The sequence below is a fragment of the Aptenodytes patagonicus genome, chromosome 22 (assembly GCF_965638725.1).
Source record: "Aptenodytes patagonicus chromosome 22, bAptPat1.pri.cur, whole genome shotgun sequence".
Taxonomy (NCBI): Eukaryota; Metazoa; Chordata; class Aves; order Sphenisciformes; family Spheniscidae; genus Aptenodytes; species Aptenodytes patagonicus.
The window spans coordinates 6,048,755-6,065,278 of NC_134970.1; the positions used below are offsets into that span (position 1 = coordinate 6,048,755).

Sequence of the window (16,524 nt, forward strand, 5' to 3'; positions counted from 1 at the left end):
CGGGAGTGGACGGTGGCCTCGTAGAGGGGCAGGAAGATGTTCTCCAGCATCTCCTGGAAGTTGGCCAACTGCTTCTTTGTCCGGTAGACATCACTGCAGAAGGACGGACCCCCCTCAGAGACGGGTGTCCCATCCCACCCCACCCCAGCCATCAGTGGGGTGTCCTTGGTCTTCCCACCCAGGACATGGCCCCAGCTGAGGGTATCTGCCCCCCCGTTACTCACAAGAGCCGAGGCACCTGCACGAGCCAGCGGACGTTGTTGGAGTGGACACGGTGGTTGACGGCCCAGCGGGCCAGCTTGTCCCACTCGTCCCGGGAGCGCCCGTAGATGGAGAGCCGCAGCTCGGCGTTTTGGTACTTGCTCTCCTCCAGGTCGGACATCACCTCCTGCCGGGGAGGGGCAAGTGTCACCCCTCGGCCACCGGGAAGGGGGACGTGGGTGGCATTGCCACTGTGGGCATCAGAGGGAGGGAGATGTGGAGAGTCACCCATCAGGGCCGCTCACCTTGATGATGTGGGCGAAGTACTTCCCCGAGACGCGGTTGTCTGTCTTGATGAAGATCTCCCGCAGGATGGACTCGCCGATGGGGTTGTACTTGGCGTTGAACTTGTCGAAGCGGTGGAAGGTGTTGCGGTCCTGGCAGAGGGACGCAGATGTGAGCTGAGACCCCTCATCACCCCAGAGCCACCGCAAGATCCCTATCCAGAGCCCCCGGCATCCCCCACCCCACCCTGGGACAACCCCTGGAGAAGATCCCCCACTCGGGCCAGAGATGGGCTGGGGGCCCCGCTCATCTCCAGGATTTGGGGGTATGCCCCGTACCGCGTGGACGTCCAGCGTGTCCACGCTCAGGTCGTAGGCGGTGAGGTTCATCGTCTCGAAGACCTCCTTGAGCGTCTGCTCCTTGCCCTTCTCCACATGGACAATTTCATCCAGGTGCTTCTTCATGGCCCGCTTGATGAAGCGCAGGAGATGCTTCTGGTTCATGCAGGACGAGGCGTGGATGTGGGTGTCCACCTGCGCGGCCGGAGGTGATGCTCAGCCCTGAGAGCCTCCAGGTGCTCCCCAGTCAAGCCAGGACCCCCCAGCACGAGCCAGCGGGTACCTTGCGGATGTTGTAGAAGTCGCGGTGGGGCACCTTCTTCTGGGCCGCCAGCTCCTTCATCTCGTTGAGCAGCACATGCATCTGGAACTTGGAGCTCAGGTACTGCAGCCGGCGGTAGCAGAAGGATTTGCTGCCCGAGGTGGGGAGGGGGCGTCAGTTTGGGGGAGAGGAGGAGAAACATCCAGCCCCGGAAGGCTGGTGCCCACCAGGATGAGGGGACGCGGCTCTGGATTCTCGGACCCCCCTCCCTGTGCGTGGTGACCACGGGCAAGGACGGATGCACGGACGTGGGAGCTGCACCAGTACCACGTGTCATAGCCACCACCATGTCCTCTGGTGCTGTCCCCAAGGTTCTGTCCCCCCCCAAGACACCCCCATGGTGGGACCCCCCCCAGGACACCCCCATGGTGGGACCCTTCTCCTCACATGGGCCCGTTGATGATCAAAGCCATGAGGAAATTCATGTCAGCAATGAACTCCTGCAGGTCAGGGTACGGCAGGTCCAGCTCCGTGCTCCTGGGGGGGACACAGGTGGGTCACATGTGGCGACAGGGCCCAGCAGACTCCCCTTGTCCCCCGTGCCACCCACCGCAGCCCCCCAGCAAACTCATCACACCAGTGAGCGACTGCCCCCCCACCCCCCCGCCCCCGGCCCCGTGACTCACTTGTCGGTGAGGTCCTGCTTGGTGTAGACGTGCACCACGCCATCCACCATCTTCAGCCCAAAGCCCAGATCTACCGGCATGGTCTGGGGGTCCCACGTCTCGTAGGGGTGCTGCTCCGCAAACGGGGGGTGCACGGGGGCATCTGCGGCCGGGAGACACCCGAGACATCAGACGGCTCCCCCAAAGCCCCTCCGGCACCTCATCCCAGCATGAGGACCCCATCACCCCATGCTCACCAGCGGCCACGGGGGTCTCGGGCACTTCCTCGTAGCCGCGGGTCTCCAGGGGTTTCTCGGAGAGCTCCTGCAGGTACCGGGCGGTGGTTTTGCAGAAGCTCTGCAGCGACAACCCCATGTACTTCTCCCGTAGGAACAACGCCTTCACCACGCTCTTGGCCGCATCCAGAAGGTCCGTGAAGGGCACCTGGGCAGGGGGACACCAAAATAAACCAACCCCAAGGCGGGGGTTGACACCCTGAAGACCCTGACCCAGCCTTGGTGGGTGGGTGGGTGGTGGGGGGGGAGGCTCACCCCGCATTTCTCCTCCCCGGAGATGGTGACCCGCTGGAACTCCCGCTCCAGCAGCGCCTCCCGCTCCTTGGGGACGTGGTCCACCAGGTCCTCGCTCTGCTCTTGAAGAGCCTGTGGGTACAGACGGTGGCTGGTGAGACGAGGACGCGGCTCATCCCCGCACCCCCGCGTCCCCCCGGGGAGCAGCACCAGCACCCGCCCCGGGGACTGCGTCCAGCCCCGGGGTGGCAGGAGGGTGACGTTGTCGCCAGGGATGCCATCACCAGGTTCGGGCAGCTGGGTGCCACCCACGTCCCCGCTGGCGGTGGCATCGCCCTCCCTCCCCCCCCCGACACATCCCCCCAGCCCCACACGAGCACAACGAAAAGTGGGGGGGGGGGGAGGACAGAGAATGAAATAACTCGTGACAGAGACAAATCCCAAGCGGAGACAGGAGGGAAGAGGACACGCAGCATCGGACCCCCTCGTCTGTGGGGGCGACAGGGCCAGGATGGGACCCTGCGCCACCAGCGGGGCTGGGAGCCCCCCAGCTCACCCCAAACCCCCTGCCCCTAAAGCCCCCTGGGTGCATTAACCCCTTCAGTGCCAGCGAGAGCGGCCAGGCTGGGCCCTTTCGGCTCTGTGCTTGGGGGAGCGGTGGGGGGAGGCCAGGTTAGAGCGGGGCCTGGGGGGGGGGTGTCCCCGATATCCCGCCCCGTGTCCCCGGCCGGTGGCACCGAGCCGGACACTCACTGTAAGTCCGTGGCACTGTCAATTTTCAAGAAGTCCTGTTTGGCTCTGAGCAAAATGTCGGGCTCAAGTCTGGGGACAAGCAGGCAGCGGCGGGGCGGGGGGGACGGGACAGCCGGGACAAGGAGGGGGGGAGAGAGGGGCCAGGGAGAGAAAACACCCCGTTAATGCCGAAAACAACAAGAAACACACAGAAACCAGAAAAAATAAATTAAAAAGGGACACCAAGCGCAACACCCACGGGAGAGAGGACACAGAGCTGGCACAGAGGACCGACAGCCCCTCCGGGGCACCCGGGGTGGGTGGTGGTGGCCCGTCCCCATGCGGGGACCCCGTCCCATGGAGGGGGGGGACACACGACTCCCCCCCCCCCCCCCCCCCCCCCGGCTTACTTGACGTCCTGGCTGATCTGGCGTTCGAGGCGTTGCCGCCGCTCCTCCAGCTGCTCGATGGGGCTCTCCTCCGGGAACTCGTAGGGCGCCGTCCGCATCTCGCTCTCGGCCAGCGAGCGGCAGAACAGCTCCTGCCCGGATCGTCCCTGTCATGAGCTGTGCCCGGTCTCAGCCCACGGGGTTGGGAGGGGAACGGCCGCGGGGGTTCCCTCCCTAGCTGAGCTGGAAAGGCGGGGGGGAGGAGGGTTTGGGGTGGTGGGTGGGAGAGGATGGGAGGGGGAAGGATGGAGGTGAGACCCCACCCACCCCACCCCGAACCCCTGAGACCTGGCGAACTTGGTGCACGGGACCCCACCTCCGCGATCTCCTTGTATTTGCCGTCCATGGAGGTGCGCAGGTCGACGGGGAAATGCTTCAGGCAATGGGGGGTCCCGGGCAGGGAACGCGCCGACTGCAGGGGCCGGGACCCCGGCCCGCCCCGCAACTCTGCAGACACCAGGACAGAGTGAGCTGGGGGGAGGGGGGGGGGGCCCGAACCCCACCCCCCCCCCTCTCCCGGGCAGGGAGGGGTCACTCAGCCCCTCCACAGCCCCCCCCCCCCCCCAGAACTGGGATCCTGGTCCCCGAAGTGGTGATGGGGAAACTGAGGCAGCTCAAATGCAGGAGGGACCCCCCCCTCTGCCCTCGCCCCCCCCGGTGTACTGAGGGGGGCTGCCGGCCCCAATCGGGGGGTGTAAGGAGCCAGCAGCGTTAGTGAACGAGGGGCTCGGGGGTGGGGGGCATGACCCCCCCCGGCGGGGGGGGGGGCAGGACGCTGGGGTGCCCCCACCACACACACACCCCCCTCCCCTTCCCGCAGCCAGGCTGTTCCATCCACCACCACCCCCTGTTCCTCTGTCTGCCCCCCCAAAAAGCCAGCGCTGCCCCCCCCCGCCCCGTCCATCCTCCTGCCCCATCCATCCTGCCCCCCCCCCCAATCCAGCGCGAAATCCAGCACGGGGGGGGGGGCACCCCCAAACTGGGAGGGAGGGGAGGCAACGCACCACCACCACCCCCCCCCCGGCAAACAAACCCCGTTGCCCCCAAAACCCCCCGGCCCCCCCCCCCTCCCCGGAGCATCCCCGGCTCCTACCTGCGCTGGGGCCGCCGGGCCGGGGGGGTGTTGCCGGGGACCCCCCCCCGCCGCACGCCCGGTCCGCGGAGCGCAGCGAGGCTGCGCCGGCAGCGCAGGGGAGGGAGAGGGCGCAGCCGGGGGGGGGGGGGGGGAGAGCCCGACCTGGCCCCCCTCCCAGCACCCCCCCGGCGTCAGGGGACACCCCCCCCCCGGTGCCAACACCCTCCTCTGCACCCCCCGCACCCACCACCCTCATTGCCAAACCCCACCATAGACCCGGCTGGGGGGGGGGGCGGGCACTGGAAATCAGGCCGCGCCGGTTAAACTGGGGCCACCAGTAAGAGCCCCCCACCCACCCAGCACAGCTTGGGGGGCGAACCCAGGCGTCCTGGGCCCCCCCCCCCCCTCCACGAGCGCCCCACCCCATTTGCCCCCGTAGCGCATCCTCCCCGCATCACCCAAACTGGGTGCATCACCCTGCTCGTTGCTAAGATCTGGGGTGGGGAAACTGAGGCAGGGGGTGCTTCACTGCCCGGCACCCCCCCCCCCCCGGTGCACACGCACGTGCAAGAGCATTTCAGCCGAAGCCGCCCTCTCCCCTGCCTCAGTTTCCCCACCACGGAGGTACCTGTGGGTGCCCACCCTCACCGGGCGGCGGTGGTAGCCGGTGGCACCCCGGCAGGGCTGGTGCCTGTGTCACCCAGGGTAGGGATGGCACCGGTGTCACCCGGGATATGGCCGGCAGCGCATCACCCAGGGCATGGCTGATGCACAGTGACACCCAGGGTGTCCTGTGCCACCGGGACATGCCCTGTGCCACCCCGTGCCACCCGCGGTGCCCTGTGCCACCGGGACACGCTTGCCACCCTGTGCCACCCGTGGCCGATGGCACCCCCAGCCCCCCACCAGCAGCAGTGCCAGCCGGGTGCCAGCCGCAAGGTGCCACATCACCCACCCCGTGCCACCATCCCCCCGTGCCACCAGACCCCCACGAGCACCCAGTGCCACGCGACCCCCAGCCGCGGTGCCAGCCGAGACCGCCCACGGGACGACACATGAAGCCGCCCCCCCCCAACACCAGCACCCTGACCCCCCCCCCCGCGCAGGTCCCACCACCCCACACCCCCCCCCAGCCCCAGCGCTCCCCCCCCCCTCCCCGCTCCTCCTCCTCCTCCTTCCCGGAACACACCACCCGCTGCGCCACTGCTCCGTCGCAGAGGCCCCCCCAGCCCACTCTGCCGGAGGGGGGGACACACAGGACACCCCAATACCGCTGGCATCCCTCAGCCCCCGGCAGCGGGAGGGCCCGCTGAGCAGCCCGGACGCCACGGTGATGGCCATGCCACCCCAAAGCACCCCCAAGCAGCAACCCAGCACTTTTCCCCCTCCCCCTAGACAGCCCCCCCGACCCCCCCTGTAGCACCCACACCAGGCCCCCTCACACCGCAGCATCGCGCCCCCGGGGCTTGGCACGACCAGCGGCCTGGACCACCCCGTGGGCTGCCGGGACCCTGCCGGGGAGGGGGGCGGGGGGGGGGGACGGGGGGCAGCCCCAGCCGTGGTGGCAGTGGGGAGGGGGGGGGGCCTCACCTGCGGGGCTGGGGGCCTGCAGGCTGCCCCGCTTCTTGAAGGGGTACTTGGCCGGGGCAGCCGAGGACATGACGGCTCCTGGGGCGGCGGTGGCGGGGTTGGTGGCGGCGGGGTTGGAGGTGGCGGCGATGGTGGCGGTGGTGGCGATGGTGGTGAGGGGGTTGGCGATGGTGGAGACGGGGTTGGCGATGGCGGGGTTGGCGATGGTGACAGGGGTTGGCGGCGGTGGCGGGGGTGATGATGGTAGCGGGGGTGGTGATGGTAGCGGGGTTGGCGGTGGTGGTAGCGGGGTTGGCGGCGGTGGCGGCGGCGGCGGCGGGGGCCCCCGGGGCCCCGGCGGGGACTCTTACGGCAGCAGGGCGGCAGGGCCGAGCGATGGCTGCCGCTCCCTCCCCTGGTTGATGATTGATGCAGGAAACCCGGGGCTGGACCAAAGTCCCCGGCGGAGCCAGGCCGGAAGCCGGGCCGAGGAAGAGGATGGGGCGGGAGGAGGATGTGGGCGAGGAGGAGGAGGAGGAGGAGGAGGAGGAAGGTTGTCGGAGCAACCAGCCCTGCTGCGGCGCTGGGTGGGGGGGGGCCTCGCCCCGAGGCGGGTGCTGTGTGCCCCGGGTGCTGAGTGCCCCCCCCCCGGGGAGAGCCGCAGCCCCCCCCAGGCAGGCATCGTACCCCCCCATAGAGGGGGTGTCATCCCCCCTGAGAGATGGTATTGGAACCCCCCCAAAATGGCAGCGGCACCCGCCAACAGCAGGGTACCAACCCCCCCCCGAGGTGGGCATTGTGCCCCCCCAAGACAGGCATTGCCCCCCCAAGACAGGGTACCACACACACACACACCCCCCAAGATGGCCATCATCCCCGCCGGAGTCGGGGCACCGCACCCTGCAGCGGCAGCTCTGTACCCCCGGCTGGGCACTGCACCCCCCGACGGGCATCCTCGCCCCCAGGACAGGCATCCCCCTCCCCAGGGTGGGTGCTGCGCCCCCCGACACGGGCCATCACCCCCCTACGCTTAGACATTGTACCCCCCCCCCAAACGACTGAGTACCCCCCAAAATGGGGCATCGCCTCCTCCAAGACGAGCATCCCCCCCTCGGATGGGGTACTGCACCCCAAAAGAGGGACTCACACCCCCCTCCAGCCCTCCCACCCCGAACCCTGCAAGGGGGGGCCGGGCGCCCTCAGCACCCACCGGGGATGTCCCCATGAGGTAACAGCACAGGGCCTGACCCCCCCCAGCCCCTCCAAATCCCCCCTTACCCCCCAGCCAAGCTGGGGGCACCATCATACAGGGGACCCCCCCACACCCCAGGAGCAGGACCCCGCTGGGTCCCCACTGCTCGGGGTCTGGGGGGTGCCACATCCTTGTGTCACACACACCCCTGCCCCTCGCCCCCCCCCCCCCCCCCCCCCCCAGTCCCCCTACGTCCCTACCTGTGCCGGTGGCCCTTGGTGCCGCGGCCTTGAGCGCCGGGGAGGCGTTTGGGTGGGTGCCGGGTTGCGTCCCCGCCGAGCGCCCGGCCGAGTCCCCTAATCCGGCACTGGAGCAGGGGGGTATTTTTAGCCGCTGCCGGAGCGGAGGGAATGCCACCCGCCAGGGCCCGTCCCCCCCGGCCGTGTGTCCCCCACCCCATCCGCTGTCCCGTGGAGGGGGAAAGGGGACAGCGAGGCGACACCACCCGTCAGGGCCAACTCTGTGCCAGGCTGGGGGGCCACAACAGCCATCGGGGAGGGGGGGACAGCGGGGACCCCCAGCCTGAGCTCTGGGCTACGGGTGAAAGCCATGTCCCCTCCCCAGCACCGTCCGTCCCCTCCCCGTGACACCGGGTGTGGGGGTGTGTGTGTGTGTGTGATATTTTAATTGGACACCCTTCGTTAGCCCCAAGTTCATTAGAGGCTCAGAAGGGGCTTTGTGTCCACGGGGACAGCGGGGACAGACTGTCCCCACGCCACAAAGGCTGGCAGGGATGGCGGGGGGGGGGGCTTGGGGAGGGGACACACGCCAAGTGGGATATGGGGACACCGGTAAGGGGACATAAGGACCCCAGTGACCCTGTTGGGGTGCAGGGATTTAAGGGGACCTTAAACCCAAATACTGGGGACCTGCAGCACCTTTGGGGGGACCTGACACCCCAGCCTGGGGCTGCCTGTGCCCCCCCCCCCCCCGCCCCAGTGCCACCCCTGCGCCCAAAATCAGCCCCGGCAGGACAAAGTGAGGGCACCCACCTGCCCCCTCGGGGTGGGGGGGGACCCTGTGGTCCTGCTGGCCTGGGGGAAGGGTGCTGGGCTGGGGAGAGGGCTGCTGAGCCAGGGGGAGGAGGAGGAGGAGGAGGAAGGCTGAGCGCACGATCCCATTAAAGAGCTTGGGCAGCAGGAGGGCAAGGGGCGGCACCCAGCAGGGCAGGATTAGGGGGCTCGTTACCCCTCCGCAGGAGGAATCCCCCAGCACTGCCGTCCCCCTGCCACCGCCCCTGCGGCACCCGGGGACCCCGTGGCTCCCGGGGGGGGGACGGGACAGGGACGGGGACATGAACAGGGGGCTGACCCCATCCCCAATGCCAACCCAGAACATAGGGGGACACAGACCGTGGACACGGGGGGGGGGGGGAGCCCCAAACCCACGCCCCCTCCCTGAGCCATCGCGGGGGACACAGGGTGTCCCCATCCCCCGCGGGCAGGGGGTGGCCCGCTGCCTGCCCCCTTACGTAAAGCCCCGTGCCCACCTCCCGAGATGCTCCGTCTTTTTTTTTCCCCTGAGCCCTAATCTTTGCCATCTTGGGCTAATTGGATTTCCTGGGTCACATGGCGAGATAAAAAGTCCCAAATCCCACGATCCAAAAAAATCAGGTTATCCATGGGGAATTAAGGGAGAGAGCGGCGGGCAGCCGGCCCGCGAGGAGCCACCAAACTCTGCCTGCTGTGGGGCACCCTGACGTCGGGGCGGTGGGTACCCGGCTCCGCTTTTCGGGGCTCTTCTTTCTCCTCCTATCACCCACCGCCCGCCCCCAGGGTGTGTGCGCCGCTCCCCACGGAGAGCTGGAAGAGCCCGGGGACCTAGAGGAGCTTGAGGTGTTCAAGGAGGAAGACGAGGACATGGGGAGCGGGGCCAGCGCGGAGGACAAGGAGATGGCCAAGAGGTCCAAGGAGCTGGAGAAGAAGCTCCAGGAGGATGCGGATAAGGAGGCCAAGACGGTCAAGTTGCTCTTGCTTGGTAAGGGTGGAGGGGATGTCTCCGGGAGGACGCGGGAGATGTCCCCCTGTCCCCACCTGGCACGAGGGACCCCGTTGATGCTGGGGGGGCTGCGGCTGCCGGGGATGGGCAGGGAGCAAAAGCAACCAGGGAGAGGGGACAGGGACAGGGGGCAGGCAGTCCCCAACCCCATCAGCTCCTCGTGCCCTGCCTTTCTTGGTCCCAAGGAGAGCCCCTTCCCTGCAGCTCGTTAGCCCTCGTTAGCCTGATGACTTGCCGTTAGCGAGTTGAGGTTGTCCCACCGGCTGGATGTCCCCCAGGGCTGCGCCTGGGAAGAGCCGGGGTGGCATCGGCTCTTGGTGGCGACTAGACGGGTGGCAGGGACGAAAGGGACAGCGTGGGGACGGGGAAGGGACCAGGACACCGGGTCCCACCTGGGCCAGGCTGCGGCACATCCCAGGGGGGTCAGTGAGACCCCGGGGAGCTCCTGCCACCAACACCCCCAAAACCCTGCCGCTGGGCGCAGGGCGGGAGGGGACAGCCCCTCTGGGGACCCCCCTCACCCCGCTCGAGCAGCGGGGTGACCCCACGGGGAGGCATCGGGGTCCCGCAGGGCAGGGATCGGCAGCGGGGGCTTATCCAGGTGGGGGGGCCGGGGTCAAGGCGATTAGCACCCTAATTCTAAGCGGCTTCCTGTGCTGCCCTAAGCCGCTTACAGCACCGAAGCCATCGCCAGCGGTGCCCGCGGCGGGCAGGAGGCGTGGGACCCCGGGGACCGGCAGCCCAGTGGGTCCCCACCACCCCCAGGGGGTCCCCGAGGTGTGGTCCGGCTCCAAGAGCAAGGGGTGACAGGAGGTGGCGTGGGGACGATGGCACCGGGGGGGGAGGAGGCCGGGGGAGGCGGGAGCAGGAGGGAAAGCGGCTCCCGTCCCCGCGCGGTGCCCATCGCTGTGGCGTCAGGCCTGTGGTCTGTCCTGCCCTGGCCAGCGCTAAGGTGTCCACCCACCCTTTTCCAGGGGCTGGAGAGTCGGGCAAGAGCACCATCGTGAAGCAGATGAAGTGAGTACAGCCCAAGGACGAGGCACCCAGATTTGGGGGGGGTGGGGGGGTGTCACCAGGATGAGCCCAAGGGTTGGACAGTCCCAGCCAGGGCACAGGGGTGGCAGGACCCCCCTGGTCACCCCCCCCGCCATGTCATGCTGGCGGTGGCACCCTGCAGATTCCCAGGGTGGGGTGATGCTGGGAGGGGAGGGGGGGCACCCCAGGAGGCCACAGCTTGGGGCTGAGGCCGCTGTGCTCTGCCCAACCCCCCCCCCCCCCCCCCAAGGATCATCCACCAGGACGGCTACACAGCCGAGGAGTGCATGGAGTTCAAGTCCATCATCTACGGCAACATCCTGCAGTCCATCCTGGCCATCATCCGCGCCATGTCCACGCTGGGCATCGACTACGCCGAGTCGTCCTGCGCGGTCAGTCGGGGCGGTCGTCCCCATCCCCCCCAAACCCGCCACGCCGGCAGAAGGGACGTGGGGCCCGGGAGCCCCCAGAGCCGGGGTCCGTAGCAGCCCCGTGCTGCCCCCCCCCCCCCTCCACCAGCCCCCTGCCCAGCCCTGGGGGCTTTTTGGGGGACAGGGGCCACAGGTGGGACGGTGGCGAAGGGTCCCTCTTGCAGGATGATGGCCGGCAGCTCTTCAACCTGGCCGACTCCATCGAGGAGGGCACCATGCCCCCTGAGCTGGTCACCTGCATCAAGAAGCTGTGGAAGGATGGGGGGGTCCAGGCTTGCTTCGAGCGAGCCGCCGAGTACCAGCTCAACGACTCAGCCGCGTAGTGAGTGGGGTCACCAACCTGGGGGGGGGACACGGGACAGGGACATGCCTGGGGACCCCCCCCCCCCCGGCTGCTCATTGCCATTTCCCACCCAACCTGGCAAAATCAATCCCCTCCCTGATCCTGGGAATACCCTGTGGCCGCCGTCCTCCATCCCACCGGGGCCGTCCTCCATCCCACTGGTGCCAGTGGGCTGCAGCCCCCCGTCGTACCCCCCCCCCCCCCACCCAACGTCCCTGCAGCCCCCCAGCTCCCCCGGGGATGGCGCTGCCTTGGAGTCCCAGCGTTTGGCAGAGCTTAGCCCCCCCAGCCATCCCCAAAAAGCCGTCGGGGTGGGGTGGGGGCAGGACGTGGGCAGCCCCTCAGCAGCGGGTCACATCCCCTCCTGTCCCCCCCAGTTACCTGAACCAGCTGGACAGGATCACGGCCCCCAACTACCTCCCCAACGAGCAGGACGTGCTGCGATCCCGAGTGAAGACCACGGGCATCATCGAGACCAAGTTCTCTGTCAAAGACCTGAATTTCAGGTGGGTGGGTGGCCCCTCCACGACCCGCCCCCCCCCCCCCCCCAGCCCCAACATGGGGAGGGGGTGAGGGATGAACCTGATGCTCCAGGGACCACCAACCCCTCCTGGACCAGGGATGGTCGGTCACCACATCCCTGACACCGCCGAGGACAGGGAGCTGGGACCATCACACCGGGGGGGGGGGGGGGCGGCAGGACCAGATGTGTCACACGCACACCCTCCCCCGTCCTTGTCCCCTCCCCAGGATGTTTGACGTGGGAGGGCAGAGATCGGAGCGCAAGAAGTGGATCCACTGCTTCGAGGGGGTGACCTGCATCATCTTCTGCGGGGCGCTGAGCGCCTACGACATGGTGCTGGTGGAGGACGACGAAGTGGTGGGTGGGGGTCCAGGAGGTGCCTGGGAATAGCCCAGCAGCCGAGGGGGAGAGGAGCTGGGTGCTCTTGGGGGGGTGGGTGGGTTACAGAGGGAGGGAGGCCAACACCTCGTGCCGGTTGATGGTCTGGGTGATGCAGGGAAGGGGTGGGAGATGCGGGATGGAGCTGGCTCCCACCCAGCTGCACCCAGTAAAGGTGTCAGCGCTTACTCCGGGGCGCAAGCAGCCCAACCAAGCCAAAACGCAGGTCATGGGGCCGTGGGTCTGCCCTCCCCGCTGCCCACAAGGAAACCCCCCCTTGGTCCTTCCGAGCAGCCACGGGCAAAGCAGTTCCCGACGCCGACCTCTTCCCAAGAGGCACCGTCCCACCGGGGAACGCTTCCAGGTACAGGAAAACCACCCGGGCAAACCCAAAGGAGCCGGCCCCGGCGCAGGAGGGGAGGAAGAGACGCGAAGCGGTCTCAATGAAGGAAAATCTCGCCCAGAGGCACCTCTAGCCTCGCTGTGCCCTCCAAGGTGGGCAGAAAAGCGGCAATAAGGGACAGCTTGCACCCTCCCGGCAAGTGGCAGCGGGGGGGAAGGATGGCACAAGGTCATGAAGCGAAGTCCTCCGGCTGCCCGGTGTGGGATGCTCCGGCAGAGCCGCTGCCCCGGCGCCAGGGGAAAGCAGCTTCGAGGGCAGAGGTCCGGAGAGAAGGAACGTGACGGCCCCAAAATGGGTCGTTTCTCGGCAGAAATAAGGGGTGAAGATGAGCGGAGCGGGAGAAGCAGGCTGCCTTCTCCCCGGCCTAGGGGACTGGGGCAAAGCGTCCTTGCTGGCATCTCCTACCGCGGCCGGTCCCGCGGATGCTCCCTGGTGCTCTGGGGTCCAAATGCCTTCGCCAGGAGCTGGGCCAGGGCCGGGTTCTGCCACCCGCGGGGCTTGCCAAAGCCGGGCAGGAGCACGCAGCCCCTTCCTCAGCCGCGAAGCAGCAGCGCGCCTAAGGCACACGGGGGAAGGAGCGAGCACCTTTCCCATCAAAGCCCTCAGGAGAGGCTGTGACGCTTCCCCCGCTCAGGATGGGGCAGGATTTGGCCAAAGCCGGCCCTGCGGTGCCCGGCTCGCTGAAGCCATACAGAAAAGCTGCTGCAACAGGAATCTGGACAGGACATCCCTGTCATCCCCGAAGAACCTGCCCGCTGCCGCGCAAAGGTGAAGGAGATCCTACCTTCCGTCAGCAGGGCAGCAAAAACCCCCGGTCGGACTCAGCTGCAGCCGGAGGGAGCCTTGTCCTCCCGAGGATGCCCCTGCAGCAAACTAGAAACTGCTTTAAACCCGGAGCTTTTCCTTTCCCCCGCTCCTTTCCGAAGCTGCGGGTAACAGCCAGGGGCTGCAGTCCGGTAAAAGCATCCCGCAGCACGGCCCAGATGACGGGGACGGCAGCTCGACGCCCTCACCGAACACCTTCCAGCAGCCGTGCCGCAGGGCTGCGAGGTTTCCCTGGATAATTTTCCCACCGTAAGCCATCATTTCCGAACATCCCAGAAGCTGCAAGGAGAGATCGGAGCGTCGCGCTGCCCGGAGCTGCTTAACACCGCTCCCCATCCTGAGCACCACCTGGATTTAGCCGGGTTGCTCGCACCTCGGCACGGGGGCTTTTCGGATGGGCAAGAGGCAGGGGACAGGCAGGGGACAGGCAGGGGACAGGCAGCAGAGCCATTTGCTGCTGCGGCAAACAGGAGCATATCCCGGCAGCACGGGGAAAAGCTCTCGTCTGGGGAATTGGGGGGGGGGGGGGGGGTTTGGGGGGCTGCAACGGCCAAAAGCGGGTCGTAAATAAGCGCCGGGGCTTCGTGCCAACGAGCCTGTTTGCTTGCAGAACCGCATGCACGAGTCCCTGCACCTATTCAACAGTATATGCAACCACAAGTTCTTTGCCGCCACGTCCATCATCCTCTTCCTCAACAAGAAGGACCTTTTCGAGGAAAAGATCAAGAAAGTCCACCTCAGCATTTGCTTCCCGGATTACGACGGTGAGTCGGTCCGTTCCCCCTCCTCGAGCCTGCCCCCCCCCCCCAAACCCCAAAACCATGGTCTCCGGCGGGGAGTCGCGTGGCCCCAGCGCAGACGCGGCATCTCGGGTTTGGGTTATGCCGGGATCAAGTCAGGTCCCTGGAGGTAGGAGCAGAGGAGAGGACAGACGTGGCCTCAGGAAGGCGTTTGGAAGGATTGAAACGGGATAAAATGGCTTTTTTTCCAATTGCTTCGCTAGGTGCGGTTGCCACCCAGCCCTTCTCCTCCTCCTCTTCCTCCTCCGGAGGGAGATTTCGGATCTAGCTCTTAAAAACAAGCCTTAAGCATCCCCTGGTCCTCGCCCGGCTCTGATGGTCGTCTCCCATGGGAGCAGCTCAAGCAGCAGCAGCATCGTTTCCTCCCCCCGCAGGTCCCAACACGTTTGAAGACGCGGGAAATTACATCAAGACCCAGTTCCTTGATCTCAACATGCGAAAGGACGTGAAGGAGATCTACAGCCACATGACCTGTGCCACAGACACGCAGAACGTCAAATTCGTCTTTGACGCCGTCACGGATGTCATCATCAAAGAGAACCTCAAGGACTGCGGCCTCTTCTGAGCATCTGGGTGGCAGGTACGCCCCGGCAGGCTTCGGTTACGAGAAACGGTTCTTTTACCACAAAAAAAAAATAAAATACAAAAAAAAAAAAAAAGGGCTGGGGAAGGGGAGGGGGACGGGGATGCGGCAGAGCCCGCTCCATCCCGCTCTGCGGGGCGATGGGACGCGGGTCACCCCAGGCTTTGCCATCCAACACGGTCTGGAAATCGCCGCCGGCAGAGGAGGGGAGGACGCGCTGGGACTAGCGAGGATGTGGGGGGGGGTTGGGGCCCAGCCGGGGTCCCGCCAGCCCCAGGGGAAGGTCAGTGTCCCCGTGCAGAGCTCCGGTGGGGTTCGGTTCCCTTCCCCAGCAGCCTCCCAAGGCGGGGTGGGCTTAGGCCGGTTATTATTTCGAACTCGTTTTGCCAGGCTGCTTCGCACCCCTGCACGCGGAGGGGGATGAAAAGAGCAGATTAGAGCCCAAAATCACGCGCCTGAGCAAGCTCAAACCATTTCATCTCGGGGCCTCCTCTTGCCGCAACACGGTCGCCGGTGCCGCGTTGGTTTGCAACCCGGTCGGGAGGCTGTTACCCAGCCTCGGCTCACGGGACTAACCCGAGCAATACCCAAGCGCGGCGGGGAGAAGGCACGGGAATCCCCTGCCGCCCTCCGCTTCACCTGGCCTTTTAGCTCGTCACCATAAAGGTGTAATTAGGGTTTGTAACCCCAATTCTTACGCCTGCGTTTGCTCGCTGGCCCCGGGCAGCGGCGGGAATTTCTTCCCCACTTTCCGAGCAGCTCCCAGCCACCGGCTTCGACGCTTCCGTTTTTTCAGGGAACCTCCGGCGCTTCCCTTGTCCCTGAACATTAATAGAGAAGCAAGGAGAAAAAAAAAATAAATAAAGAAAAATAAAGAAAAATAAAGAAAAATAAAGAAAAATAAAGAAAAATAAAGAAAAATAAAGAAAAATAATGAAAAATAATGAAAAATAATGAAAAATAATGAAAAATAATGAAAAATAATGAAAAATAAAGCGGGCAGGGAGGCGGCTGCCCCGCAGGCAGAGGCGGGCTGCGGCAGGACGCAGGGGGGTGCAAGCCCTCGGCCGCCAGCTCTGCATCGTGCCGCCAGCGAAGCCGGTGTCGAAGCAGAGCGCTCGGCAAGCCTTCGGCCGAGAACCCGCTCCTCGCGCCAGGGGAAATGCCAATACCGTGCCCCGGGCGGCAGCGAGGCAGGGAAGGCCCTGCCTTCTCTCCCGAGGTCGCGGGCGCCACGCAAGAGCCGCAGGGGTCGATCAGCAGGGGAACGCAAGGCGCTGCGGGGGGGGGTCGGAGCGTTTAAGCTGATGAATTTCTCCATCACCGAGCACGGCGCAGTGCGAAGTTGCTTCTCTAAACCCACCCTTCCCGCGCGGCGCGCTACCGCAACCGTAATGCCGTTGCTCGGAAGCGTTTAACCCCCTCTTCTTTCTTCCTTCCCGCTAGAAGAGGAAAGGACTTCAATTATCATCGCCGTTCTGCTGAGCAGAGCCGAAAGGATTAACCAAAAAAAAGAAAGAAAAAAAAAAAAAGTTACTCGGACCCCACTTTTTCTATGACCTGCCCAACCAAGCCCCCTACTTTCAAGCCCAAAAGAGGAAGGGGCTGAAGCGGAACTTCCTGCTCCCTTTCGTGGCCGTTTCCTCTTTTTTTTTGTTTTCTTCTTCTCTCCTTAAAAAGAAAGACAACCCTGCTCTCTGCAGCGCCTGAAAGGCAGCGTTTAATAAATGAGGCCTGGCGTGGTTTGACACCAAAGAGCAGGCGGGTCCCCGGTACGCCAGCCAGGGGGGAAAAAAAAAAAAAATAAAATAATAATTAACATCGAGCCATCGTAGTTCCACCCTGCC

At 66.0% G+C, this 16,524-nt stretch overlaps 3 protein-coding genes across 3 annotated transcripts; 1 reads left to right on the forward strand and 2 right to left on the reverse strand.

Annotated features, from left to right (window-relative positions):
- Positions 1 to 5: 5 nt before the first annotated feature.
- LOC143170219 (AMP deaminase 2-like) lies at positions 6 to 2,613 on the reverse strand (the record flags this gene model as incomplete). The annotated part of the gene is given in 10 exon segments (XM_076358314.1): positions 6 to 93; positions 225 to 388; positions 507 to 638; positions 825 to 1,019; positions 1,108 to 1,237; positions 1,534 to 1,623; positions 1,773 to 1,914; positions 2,009 to 2,195; positions 2,303 to 2,413; positions 2,566 to 2,613. Coding segments are annotated over 10 exon segments (1,287 nt in total), but the record flags the coding sequence as incomplete, so codon positions are not given.
- A 417-nt stretch (positions 2,614 to 3,030) lies between these two features.
- Positions 3,031 to 6,262, reverse strand: LOC143170220 (AMP deaminase 2-like). Its single transcript, XM_076358316.1, has 4 exons — positions 6,128 to 6,262; positions 3,779 to 3,909; positions 3,424 to 3,554; positions 3,031 to 3,103 (listed from the first exon to the last, which is right to left on the reverse strand). Exons 1-4 carry the CDS (start codon positions 6,195 to 6,197, stop codon positions 3,031 to 3,033), a joined length of 405 nt encoding a protein of 134 aa, XP_076214431.1. The 5' UTR covers positions 6,198 to 6,262.
- GNAT2 (G protein subunit alpha transducin 2) lies at positions 6,232 to 16,243 on the forward strand. The gene is made up of 10 exons (XM_076357947.1): positions 6,232 to 6,279; positions 9,134 to 9,335; positions 10,331 to 10,373; positions 10,642 to 10,783; positions 10,987 to 11,144; positions 11,543 to 11,671; positions 11,916 to 12,045; positions 13,905 to 14,058; positions 14,469 to 14,674; positions 16,124 to 16,243. Exons 1-9 carry the CDS (start codon positions 6,256 to 6,258, stop codon positions 14,657 to 14,659), a joined length of 1,173 nt encoding a protein of 390 aa, XP_076214062.1. The 5' UTR covers positions 6,232 to 6,255; the 3' UTR covers positions 14,660 to 14,674; positions 16,124 to 16,243.
- The last annotated feature ends 281 nt before the right edge of the window (positions 16,244 to 16,524 follow it).

Excerpts from the sequence above, each read along its gene's own strand:
- LOC143170220 (XM_076358316.1), bottom strand. The coding sequence starts at position 6,197 with ATGTCCTCGGCTGCCCCGGCCAAGTACCCCTTCAAGAAGCGGGGCAGC. Across the intron at positions 3,910-6,127 it reads GCAGGCCCCCAGCCCCGCAG|AGTTGCGGGGCGGGCCGGGG; the intron begins GTGAGGCCCCCC and ends TGGTGTCTGCAG. Across the intron at positions 3,104-3,423 it reads CAGATCAGCCAGGACGTCAA|ACTTGAGCCCGACATTTTGC; the intron begins GTAAGCCGGGGG and ends GCTTGTCCCCAG.
- GNAT2 (XM_076357947.1), top strand. The coding sequence starts at position 6,256 with ATGGTGGCGGTGGTGGCGATGGTG. Across the intron at positions 10,374-10,641 it reads ACCATCGTGAAGCAGATGAA|GATCATCCACCAGGACGGCT; the intron begins GTGAGTACAGCC and ends CCCCCCCCCAAG. Across the intron at positions 11,672-11,915 it reads GTCAAAGACCTGAATTTCAG|GATGTTTGACGTGGGAGGGC; the intron begins GTGGGTGGGTGG and ends TCCCCTCCCCAG.